We start from the raw sequence: 12,328 nt of genomic DNA on the forward strand, positions 1-12,328 counted from the left end.
TTGAGGCTTCCTCAGTAAAGGTTTTCAAAGATAAGCTAGATAATTCCTTTACTGTTCAAAAAAAGATTGAGGATTATGGGGAGAGGGGGACTAAGTGGAGCTGAGGCTACAAAAAGATTAGTCATGCTCTTATTGAATGGCAGACCAGGCGCAAAGGACCAGGTGGCCTACTCCTGCTCAGAGTTCTTATGTTCTTAATTACAAAATGTGAAAGATATTTGGACAGGTATATGAATAGGAAAGGTTTAAGAGGGATTTGGCAAATGGGAGAGTTCAGTTGAGGAAACCTGCTTTGCATGGAAATGTTGGTCCAAAGGGCTTGTTTCTATGCTGTATGACTGAGGACTTGGGGGCGCAGGGAGTATAGAGAGCTCACCCGAGACCTATACAATTACTTTCAAAATACCTTGTAAAAGTAATATTTTTTGTAAGTTGTGTACATGTGAAAAACCTGAACGACTTGATCTACACATGCATCTGAACTACAAATTTAAGGTTACAATGTGCCATTCTTATGGCTTTGGTTTTGCTAGTGCAGCAGTGGGGTGGAGTCATGTGAATTTTCAAGTGTTAAAATGAAGTTTTGTGGGAACTGAGTTTGGGAAACACTGCAGTAAAATGTACAGGGCGATGCATTAATTAAATGCAAAACATATTGTGACAAAACATGAAACCTTACATGTAGGAAAATATGCAGAAGGTACACATTTTATTTTGCATCCGTTCTCAAAAATTGAAGTCTTGTCATTAACTAGTTGTTCATGAGAAAATCTACCCCTGCAAAACTTCATGAAAAGAAACAGGATTTTAAGTAAGCTTTACCTTCAAAAGGGCAAGTATCTGAAAGAAGCAACGTTGATTCGGGCAAATAGTGAAATCTTATAAAAGCCATGATTAAGTTACAGAAAACTTCTTTTCCCACCTCCCCCTCCACAAACGGAATTTGAAGCTAAATGTCACTGCAGAGGAAAGGAAGCAATTAATTTGGATCAGATTATAAAAGGGAGATGCTGAATAGGTTGGCATTATTCAAAACAAGCATCTGGAAAGCAATGGCCTAGTGATATTATTTCTGGACTGTTAACCCAGAGACCCAGATAATATCCTGAGGACACAGGTTCGAAAGCTGGATGGTAGAATTTAAATTCAATAAATATCTGGAATTAAGAGTCAAACATTGACTAAAAATTCATTGCCGATTTTCAGAAAAATCCACCTGGTTCAGTAATGTCCTTTAGGGACGGAAACTGCCATCCTAACCCAACCTGGCTACATGTGACTCCAAATCCACAGCAATGTGGTTGACTCTCAACTACTCTCTCGACAATTAGGAATGGGCAATAAATGCTGGCCCAGCCAGTGATGCTCTCATCCTGTGAATGATGAAAGAACACAAAAATGCTTGGATCAGATAGGATGAATCATAGGTTGCTAAGGTAAGGGTGGCAAAGACAACAAAACTTGACCATTACCTCCCCCAGATTAGGGTGTGACGTCAGAAAACTATAGATGCGCCATCTGTATTCAAAATAAGTAACAGTCATGAAACAAGTCAATCTAACAGAATATTGAGAAAACCAACATTATTCTAAGACAGGATTTCTATTATCCTAAACAGAAAATAAATTCTCATTTCAAAAAGCATATTAAAATGCAGAATTATGAAAAAGGCAAAATAATTTGACCGAGTTCATCGGCAAAATGATAGGACCTTGTTGAAGGTACTTCATTAAGTCCTGTTTGAAAACCTTTTTATACCTAGGTTTTCAAACAGGACTTAATGAAGTACCAGTCATTCTGCTTTAGTGCGACGGTTGTGTTTCTCTGCAATTTTGTGCTACAAACAAATCATACCATGGAAAACCATTACAGAAAATTGCACTGCACAAGATTGCTAATAGAAAAAAAATTTATACCTGTTCAGTAGAAAGTTTACATTAACCAAACATCCACAATTCATCAATAGCATTAAAGCCAATTCGCACACATGTAATGCTCGTTATAGCAGCATAACCTGTACCTCATAACATCTATATGTTCCAAACAAAAGCACATTGGATTAAAGGTGGGGTGTTAATTTGCTTACAGAATTCATTAAGGGATAACGGTATTGGTGAATAGCCATTTTTCTAACTGGATATCAATATTCAAGAATCAAAGGTATTAGAGCCACAGCTGGGCTTGTTACAAATGGATGATCTGGACTTGGGAAATTTTTTTTTTATGCATTCACAGGATGAGCACATCGCTGGCTAGGTAGCATCTGTTATCCATCCCAAAGGACAGTAAACATGTAACTGTGGACCTGGAATCACATGTAAGCCATATGGGTTTTTACCCGAACATCAGCAATGGATTCATGGATTAGACATATTTATCCAACTACTTATTGAATTAAAATTCCACCGTGTGCTCTGGCTGGATTCGAACATGGGTCCCCAGAATATTATCTAGGCCTCTGAGTTAAAGCTCCAGCAATAATACCACCAACCCATCGCCTACCTTTGTCAGTTTAAGATTTTGCAACTTATGCAAAACTTGATAATTTAGTGAGATACCAAATTACTTCGAGATGACAGATAGAATAATTGGCAAAATCAACAGGTACAACTTAGAAGTACAACATTCCTGATGAAGGGCTCTTGCCCAAAACGTCAAAATCTCCTGCTCCTCAGATGCTGTCTGACCTGCTTGCTTTTCCAGAACCACACTCTTGACAACTTAGAAGTGGCAAAGTGAATATCTTTTTGGAGGAACGTGGAGAGGAATGTCACAAATGAGAATTAAAACAAATTTGAACACACAAGTTTAGGCCAGAATCTTATTGAGGCCGGAGTGATGTAGGATATGGCAAAGATGCGTGGCAGATTCAGAAGACAGCAAGTCTAAAGTTTATAAGGAGAGGTGTTCTCGTGGAAAAGTACGATTGTTAAGGGGATTGACTGGGTAAGTGGTGAGAGGATGTCTCATTGGAAAGTCTAAGAGTGGAAGGCATAGTCTCAAAATACTGGGGTGCCAAATTAAAGAGGTGGAACTACTCTTTTAGACGACTGGGTATCTTTGGAATTGTCCTCACAGCTCTGTGGCAAGAAGAGTCTTGTGTATATTTAACATTGAGATACATAGATTATTGATTAGTATAAGAAGACAAGAAAGTGACTGAGGAATATCAGATCAGCTATCAACCCATTGAATGGCAGTTGAAACTTTATTGCTGGAACAGCACAGCAGGTCAGGCAGCATCCAGGGAACAGGAGATTCGACGTTTCGGGCACAGGCCCTTCTGCCCGAAACGTCGAATCTCCTGTTCCCTGGATGCTGCCTGACCTGCTGTGCTGTTCCAGCAATAAAGTTTCAACTTTGATCTCCAGCATCTGCAGACCTCACTTTCTCCATTGAATGGCAGAGCAGGCTCAAGGGCCGAACAACCTATTCTTGTTCCTATTCCTTATGGTCTATCTTGTAGAAGGATCTCACTATCTGTCATGCCTTTGTTGAGTGCCATCCATCCTAAGACAAGCCAAACAGAGAGACACACGAGAATTCCTAGAAGCATGGCATTCCAACCGGAACTCTATCAACAAACACATTGAGTTAGACCCCATCTACAACCCACTGAGAAAAAGAACTGGATATGACATCACCACCAGAAATGACATCAGCACCGGAAATGACATCAGCAACCCAAACATATAAATAGAAAGCAGGAATTATCTGCAGTGTTTTGCCCAGAGGCCCAGTGAAGATGTTACCCAGTATAGTTGCAAAACGTCTGGAAGTGAACCTTCTAGCTCAGCGAGCAAACCTACATCCAGAGCCTCATTAACATACAGTTCCCCACCTTATCAAAATGTGCCATTCAATCCAAATGTCAAGAAATCTCAGGAATCAGAGCAAAGACCAAGCAACTTCACTTTGCTTCTTGCTCGAACAGCATTTGTAAGCATATCAGCCAAACACACTCCACATCCACAGACATGCCTCCAAGATTCCTCATGGCACTTCACTTCTGCACTAGCAAGTATCCATTTAATGTTGCAAGAACATTGGTTTGTGTCCCTGCGTGTACTTAGACTGGGCCAGGCTGTAAATCCAGTCTTTTCAGTTGCTGAGCTGACCTGGATGCTTGTAACATCTCCGCCATACCTTTACGTGCTTTGTCCCTTCAGCCTGTACTACCAAGCTTTTATTACTTCTGTCATTCCATGCTGTTTAGCACAGATAAAGTAACAAAGTTAGTCATGGTTGTCAGCAGAGCTCAGTCAAGTCAAGGATGAATCGTCTTTGTTCGTTAGGCCCTAGCACAATAAGTCAAGAGCAGTCTCCAACGCCAGACCAAAACATCAGAATCAGGATGCTCTCCGTATAAAGGGTGAGGACCCAAATGTTAGTCAGTGGACCACTTGTTCTGACTGTCTATCCTTCTGGGGCTGCTTTCCTACTGAAATGAAAGAAGCAGGTATGAGGGAGACAAACGTGGGTGGCCTTGATTATTGGTCCCAGAAAAGAGGTGAACAATGGACCTTGTCAAATCATACAATAGGCTTTTTAGAATGGTGCAGGCGAGTCTTGTGGCAAACACCCAGTGAGCAGGAGAGTTGTTCTGGGAACTGCACAAAGTAATTTAGTAATAGAATCAAATAGGATATGCACAAGGCCAGGGTAGGCAGTCCATGATGCACGGTTGGTTAGCTACGATGAGAAGTCAGAGTGAGTCTCAAAATCTCAAAAGACAACTATGCAATTTACACTCAAACAAATCCTTAGTCTCTGTTTCAAGTACATATTTAACAAATAAAAAGGCGGTTGTAATCATGAGACTAGACTTGACAAGAACCTGTGACAAATAGCTCAGAAGTCTATGCCAAGACAACAAACACCATCCATATACATCCTGATGGGTCTGGAGTGCTCATGATCCAGCTATAACCTGCTTGAAATTATTGCTTCAGAGAGAGAAAAATCTACGAAACAAAATTGCAAGTTGTACCTATTCAACAAGGTAGCATTACTTGCCACTTAGCCGATTCTCGATGTTACCTTCAGTGCCAGACTGTCTCTCCATGGTAACTGTTTCTCCCCCTCTAGAAAAAGTTATTGCACTTTCACAGTACTAAATTCAAGTACCTTTATAAACCATGCAATTTTGAAATAAGAGTTAGTTCAGGACTCAGGACTACTCTATAACCATCTACTAACATGATCAATATCCCCAAGTCCAGATTATAAAGGAAATGTCAGTAAAACAGCCAATGTTTGTGCTTTCTGCAAGCTCTTACATCAAGGCCGAACAGGCAAAGCAGATAAACTCAGGGCATGGTAAGGAATATGGGACTGGGATATCAGGAGGAGCATTTTGGGGCTAGAAACCATAATTCTATTAGTTTTAAATAATGATGGAAAAGGATAGACCAGATCCAAAAGTTGAAGTTCTAAATTGGAGAAAGACCAACTTTGACAGTACTAGACAAGACCTTTCAAAAGCTGATTGGGGGCAGATGTTCACAGGTAAAGGGATGCTGGAAAATGGGAAGCCTTCAGAAATGAGATAACGAGAGCCCAGAGACAGTATATGTCTGTTAGGGTGAAAGGAAAGCTGGTAGGTATAGGGAATGCTGGATGACTAAAGAAATTGAGGGTTTGGTTAAGAAAACATTGGAAGCACATGTCAGATATAGACAGGATAGATTGAGTGAATCCTTAGAAGAGTATAAAGGCGGTCGGAGTATACTTAAGAGGGAAATCTGGAGGGCAAAAAGGGAACATGAGTTAGCTTTGGCAAATAGAGTTAAGGAGAATCCAAAGGGTTTTTTACAAATAAATTAAGGACAAAAGGTTAAGTAGGTTAGGATTGTTTACATTAGAAAAACGGAGATTGAGGCGGGGGGGAACCTGATTGAGGTCTACAAAGAAAGGAAAAGACAGGGTAGACAGAGATAAGCTTCTTCCCCCAGGGTGAAGGATTCAATAACATTCAAGGTGAGAGGTGAAAAGTTTAAGGGGGATATACATGACAAGTACTTTACACAGAGTGTGGTAGGTGCCTGCCACATGTTGCCAGTAGAGGCAGGCACGGTAGATTTATTTAAGTGCACCTGGACAGATGCATGAGTAGGTGGGGAGCAGAAGGATACAGACGCTTAAGAATTGGGTGATAGATTTAGACAGTGGATTTGGATCTGCTCAGGCTTGGAGAAAGTTACAAGTTTTCGTTGTTCTTTGACAAAAGGGTAGCTAGGGAGAGTGTAGGACCCCTCAAAGATCAGCAAGGCAACCTTTGTGTGCAACTGCAGGAGATGGGAGTTACTAAACGAGTATTTTGCATCAGTATGTACTGGGGAAAAGTCATGGAAGATCTAGAATGTAGGGAAATAGATTGTGTCATCTTGAAAAATGTCCATATTACAGAGGAAGTGCTGGATGTCTTGAAACGCATACAAGTGGATAAATCCCCAGGACCTGATCAGGTTTTAGATTAGATTAGATTACAGTGTGGAAACAGGCCCTTCGGCCCAACAAGTCCACACCGACCCGCCGAAGCGAAACCCACCCATACCCCTACATTTACCCCTTACCTAACACTACGGGCAATTTAGCATGGCCAATTCACCTGTCCCTGCACATCTTTGGACTGTGGGAGGAAACCGGAGCACCCGGAGGAAACCCACGCAGACACGGGGAGAACGTGCAAACTCCACACAGTCAGTCGCCTGAGGCGGGAATTGAACCCGGGTCTCAGGCGCTGTGAGGCAGCAGTGCTAACCACTGTGCCACCGTGCCGCCCAGGTGTACCCGAGAACTCTGTGGAAAGTTAGGGAAGTGATTGTTGGGCCTCTTAAGGAGATATTGTATCATCGATAGTCACAGGAACTGCCAGAAGACAGGAGGTTGGCTAACGTGGTGCCACTGTTTAAGAAAGGTGGTAAGGACAAGCCAGGGTACTATAGACCAGAGAACCTGATGTCGCTGGCGGGCTAGTTGTTGGAGAAAATCCTGAGGGATAGGATGTACATATATTTGAAAAGGCAAGGACTGACTAGGCATAGTTAACATGGCTTTGTATGTGGGAAATCATGTCTCACATACAAGATAAGTTAGCAAATTAGATCTCAAGGAATACAGGGAGAATTCATCAATTGGATACAGAACTGGCTCAAAGGTGGTGGAGGGTTGTTTTCAGACTGAAGGCCTGTGACCAGTGATAATGCTACAAGGATCAGTGCTGGGTCCACTACTTTTCTTCATTTTATATAAATGATTTGGATGTGAGCATAAAAGGTATAGGTAGTAAGTTTGCAGATGACACCAAAATTGGAGGTGTAGTGGACAGCAAAGAAGGTTACCTCAGATTACAATGGGACCTTGATCAGATGGGCCAATGGATTGAGAAGTGGCAGTTTGGAGTTTAATTTAGGTAAATGCAAGGTCCTGCATGTTGGGAAAGCAAATCTTAGCAGGAGTTATACAGTTAATGGTAAATTACCAGGTAGTGTTGCTGAACAAAGAGACCTTGGAGTGCAGGTTCTTAGCTCCTTGAAAGTGGAGTTTCAGATAGTGAAGATGGCATTTAGTATGCTTTCTTGTATTGGTCAGAGTATGGTGTACAGGATTGGGAGGTCATGTTGCAACTGTACAGAATATTGGTTAGGTCACTGTTGGAATATTGCATGCAATTTTGGTCTCCTTTGTATCGGAAAAGGATGTTGTGAAACTTGAAAGGGTTTAGAAAAGATTTACAAGGATGTTGCCAGGGTTGGAGGATTTTAGCTATAGGGAGAGATTGAATAGGCTAGGGTTGTTTTCCCTATGGCGGCTGGGGACTGAGCGGTGATCTTATAGAGGTTTATAAGATCATGAGGGGCATGGATAGGATAAATAGACAAAAACTTATTCTTGCGTTGGGAGAGTCCAAAACTAGAGAGCATAGGTTTAGGGTGAGAGGGGAAAGATATAAAAGAGACCTCAGGGGCACCTTTTTCACGCAGAGGGTGGTACATGTATGGAATGAGCTGCTAGATGAAGTGGTGGAGGCTAGTACAATTGCAACATTCAAAAGGCACCTGGATGGGTATATTAATAGGAAGGGTTTGGAGGGGTTTGGGCCAGGTGCTGGCAGGTGGGGCTGGATTGGGTTGGGATATTTTGTTGGCATGGACTGAAGGGTCTGTTTCTGTGCTGTACATCTCTATGACTCCAAAACAGAAGTTACATTTCAGAAAAAAATTCCACTGGAGCATATACTTTTATTGCTTACAAATAAACATAAACTAGGAACAGAATTTTAAAAAAAAAGGAAAATTGTGATATAATGCAACCAGGATCCTACTTTGGCAACCAAGAATTAACTTACTGACCAGTGCATTTCAAAGTTGATCTTAAAGAATCATCTTGGCCAGAGAATTCTTATGTTAAGAACTTTATGAAACATAAAAGTTGAATTGTCAAATAATTTGCCTGTATTGTACCAGCATATTTATCATCAGACCGGAATGAAGAAACAATGTTTGTCAAAAAAAATTACTAACTTATACACTAAAATTAGGAGCCCAAGCAAAGGCCCAAATTATTTATAAACTTAAAAGTCTTGATTCTCTTTAGTTACATCTCACGTTGAAATCTGATAATCAGCAAGATGTAAAACATAACACATCTTCTGCAATATACATCACCTATAAATCTACCACGTCATTTTCAACTTCATACACCAAAGGAAAAATGATGAACAAATATTCAAGACATTAATGTATCACCCCAGTAACAACACTTTATTTTTCAGCAAACATCCATCAAGGGGGCAGCAATGGCAAATGAAAAGTGCAAACTTTCCAATCATATACTCAAAGAAAAAGCACGATACAGCAGGAACTTCCCTTAGGAAAGAGGATATAGAAACTGGATCTTAGAAACTTTAAATTTTCAGGCTTCTAAATCTAGTCACGTATTCAGAACTTTCCACGACATGGTGTCCAACACAATAATTACATAATTAAGACTGACAACTAATAAGAATTTTTGAAAGCTGATAAAGTAATTTCTAAGATTACAAAGACACTATAAAAATTGCAAAGCATTCCACTCAAAATTGTAGCACTGTTTCTTGCTCCACAAAAGCCTCCAGACCAGCTGAATTTCTGCAACACTGTTTAATTTCAGATCTTCAGCATTTCGTTTTTCTTTTCATTTTAAAGATTCTTGGTCAGGCCTCAGCTGGATATCATGTTTTAGGAATGATGTTAAGATCTTAAAAAGGTACAAGCACATGAAACAGAAAGACACCAAAGTCAGTGATTACTCTCCCTTAGAACAGAGAAGATTAAGAAAAGTTTTAATAAATGCGTTCAAAATTATGAAGAGTAATGCATACGTAAGTTAGAAAAAAACTAGCAGGTAAGTTAGTAACTGAAGGGCTCAGATTTAATATTAATGGGAAAAAAAGCATAGAAATCTGATTAAAATGCAGTTACAATAAAAACATACTGCCCAAAAGGGCAGAAGGAATCGAAAAATTGAGACAATAACTGTAATTTGCTTTCCATTTCATATTCTGGATTTTTCAGTACATGACACAGTCAAAAACTTCGTAACTTGAATTTTCCATTTGAATTCATCAGATCATCTAAAAAGTCTAAAATTTATTATACACGTACTAGTCCTTGTGGAGTTTGTCACTGGAGGAGAACAGTTAAAATACCCTCAAATCTTGCACATGCGAACTAATCAACGGACGAAGTAACAGCAAGAACAGAAAGAGGACGGCGGTGGTAAAGAATATCACGAAAACTTCAGAAACTGAACGAGGACCGACAGGAAAAGATTCGGGTGACGCGGTCAGCTACCTCTCAAGTGAAGCTCGAAACAAATTTCTTGGCCAGCAGCTTTATTGGTGCGTCTTCCGCGTTGGGCAGCGACTACTTTAGCGACAAACAGCAATGGATCGGCATACAGCACAACGGACTTGGCCGGATTTTGGAACAGATAAATATAAATGACAAAGAGCAGAGTAACGCATTTCAGGTGAGTAGAGCTGATGTTTACTACAAACCTTACACAGCTGCTGGCCCTGGGAGAGGTCCTCGAACGGATATCGCTGGTGGCACTTGGTACAAGCGTAAAGCGCGGCCATTATTTCAAATACCAATCAATAGCCGCAACCGGCCGCTCAGTCTTCAACACGTCGGCTGACTTCTTCGCACGAACAGGAATAGAAACCCACAAACTTGGCAATTCGAGAGAATTTTACTTCCTCCTTTATTCCCCCTCCCCCCAGCCAAAATAAAAACACAAACTAAAAAATAATATATAAAGGTCTGACCTCCTGGCGTCACACCGGACGAATATCCAACATCAGAAACCAGACGCAAAACTGCAGCGTTCAGCCAATCACAGTGCTCTATAGAACAGCGTACTGATACACGCAACCAATCCTGACCAATGAAATAATAGCTTCATCAACCGTGAGCGGCTACCAATGGAAAGTGACAGTTAGAGGCAGTGGCGGGCGGACGAACCCGGATTTAAAATAACCACGTGATGTCAGTGGAACGTATGGGTTTTGTAGGGCTATTTTCTCAGTTAGTATTTTTTGAAGTCGCTTTGGCCGGAAAGACAATTTAAGAAGTACAAGTAAATCTCTCTCTGTCTCTCCCATTGAGCAAATCTCTTGTTATTCAAGTGACAGCGGCTAATCAGCCGGTTCCACCCATGAAGTGACGATGCTCCTACTAGCGGCTCCACCCACTCGAATGGTCTCAAATGGTGACCTTGTTTGTGGGGGTTTATTCGTTTTAGTTTTCAGTTTGGATATTCTCGGCTCTGCTTGTTGACGTTTTGTAGATAAAAGCGCGTTCGACTGTTTGGACATGGCAACCGATTCTAGAAACAGAAGGGTGAGGTTCTTGTTTATTATTTCAATGTGTCAAACGTAGTACTGACGGAGGGGGAGGCATCAAGCTCCGTGCTGTGAGGACCTATGCAGTTTTTTAATAGTTCGATTCATTGTGCTTGTTGTTGCATATCGAGTACCAAGCCGCGTGGATTCTAGTATTGGACTGGGGTTGACAAGGTCAGAAGTCATATGACACCAGGTTGTAGTCAGGTATTATTTGAAACCACAAGCTTTCGAAGCGCTGCTTCGTCAGGTAACTTGTCTACTTCACTCCTTCTGACTTTTTGATCACTTGCAAAGATTCTCGACTCACGCCACTTGTATTATCTTTTGATCACTCTGCCTTTAAATTCTGTGCCTGTGTGCTTACCTCCATTTCACCTGATGAAGAACAGTGCTTCAACTTTTGCTGTGTATTACAATTGTTTCCTCCGCAACTATCTGAAGGAGTGGCGCTCCAAAAGCTAGTGCTTCCAATTAAACATGTTGGGCTATAACAGGACGGCAGAGCTACCTCAGTGCCAGGGACCCAGGTTCGATTACAGCCTTGGGCGACTTTCTGTGGAGTTTGTACATTCTCCCCGTGTCTGTGTGGGTTTCCTTTAGGTGCTCTGGTTTCTTCCTACTGTCCAAAGATGTGCAGGTTAGGTAAATTGGCTATGCTAAATTGCTCGTAGTGTTAGGTGTATTAGTCAGGGGTGAATGTAGGGGAATGGGTCTGGGTGGGTTGCTTTTCGGAGGGTCAGTGTGGACTTGTTGGGCTGAAGGGCCTGTTTCCACACTAAGGAATCTAATCTAATCCAACCTGGTGTGTGATTTTTAACTTTGTACACTCTAGACCAACACCGGAATCTCCAAATCAAGAGCTTGTGGTTTCAAATAAATGTGTTGGCCTGTAACCTGGTGCCATAACACCTGTTACAGTTGTTAGTGGTTTGTGATGTTTCAATAATCAAAAGCTTCCCCCCAACCTTGAGATTTACCCCACTATTGATATGAAGTCAATCTTCATTATGTGGACTTGGAATATTTTAGTTTTGGTTTTAAATTGTGATGTTAATTAGCATGATTGTTATGCTGAATGGCTGTCTCGTGCTGTTTATTAAATGATATAAAGACCTGGATATTTGTAGTTTTCCAAATATGTACTTAGAATTTGGTAGGGTACATATAAAGAAAGCTTCAAATTTCCCCCTTGCAGCATTTTCACTTGTCATTCATGATACATAATTCATGTCAGAATTCAGCCTGAGGGAGTTTACATTTGAGTATTTAGGTGTACTCAACTGCCTGAGATGATAACCTTTCCCCATAATATCTCTAATGACCATCGCAGACCTTAGCCTGAGCCTTAGCATGTAATCATGGATCTTGGAAAATGCCAGTTTGCAACTTTCTGTCCTGAACAATATTTTTTGCACTGGAAGATTAGCAAGCTTTAGT

At 41.0% G+C, this 12,328-nt stretch overlaps 2 protein-coding genes across 13 annotated transcripts in view; one reads left to right on the top strand and one right to left on the bottom strand.

The window, feature by feature from the left end:
• Nucleotides 1-10,373, bottom strand: part of fam76b (family with sequence similarity 76 member B) — an 89,883-nt gene extending 79,510 nt beyond the window's left edge. For 7 of the 9 annotated variants that reach the window (XM_043691478.2, XM_043691477.2, XM_087988010.1 and 4 more), the window contains exon 1: nt 10,043-10,306. In XM_043691478.2, coding sequence (XP_043547413.1) covers nt 10,043-10,123 — 81 coding nt within the window. In that variant the 5' untranslated portion in view covers nt 10,124-10,306. The other 2 variants (XM_043691481.2, XM_087988011.1) reach the window with 2 other exon arrangements.
• Nucleotides 10,374-10,520: 147 nt separating this feature from the next.
• LOC122550562 (centrosomal protein of 57 kDa) overlaps nt 10,521-12,328 on the top strand; it is a 50,440-nt gene continuing 48,632 nt past the window's right edge. For 2 of the 4 annotated variants that reach the window (XM_087988014.1, XM_043691471.2), the window contains exon 1: nt 10,523-10,886. Coding sequence is in view for 2 of the 4 variants with exons in the window: in XM_043691471.2 (XP_043547406.1) it covers nt 10,860-10,886 (27 nt within the window). In the remaining 2 variants the exon portion in view is untranslated. Of the gene's footprint in view, nt 10,887-12,328 lie in introns of all 4 variants that reach the window. The other 2 variants (XM_087988012.1, XM_043691474.2) reach the window with 2 other exon arrangements.

The sequence above is a fragment of the Chiloscyllium plagiosum genome, unplaced genomic scaffold (assembly GCF_037043375.1).
Source record: "Chiloscyllium plagiosum isolate Xiang-an unplaced genomic scaffold, Cpla_swu_hap1 HiC_scaffold_6, whole genome shotgun sequence".
Taxonomy (NCBI): domain Eukaryota; kingdom Metazoa; phylum Chordata; class Chondrichthyes; order Orectolobiformes; family Hemiscylliidae; genus Chiloscyllium; species Chiloscyllium plagiosum.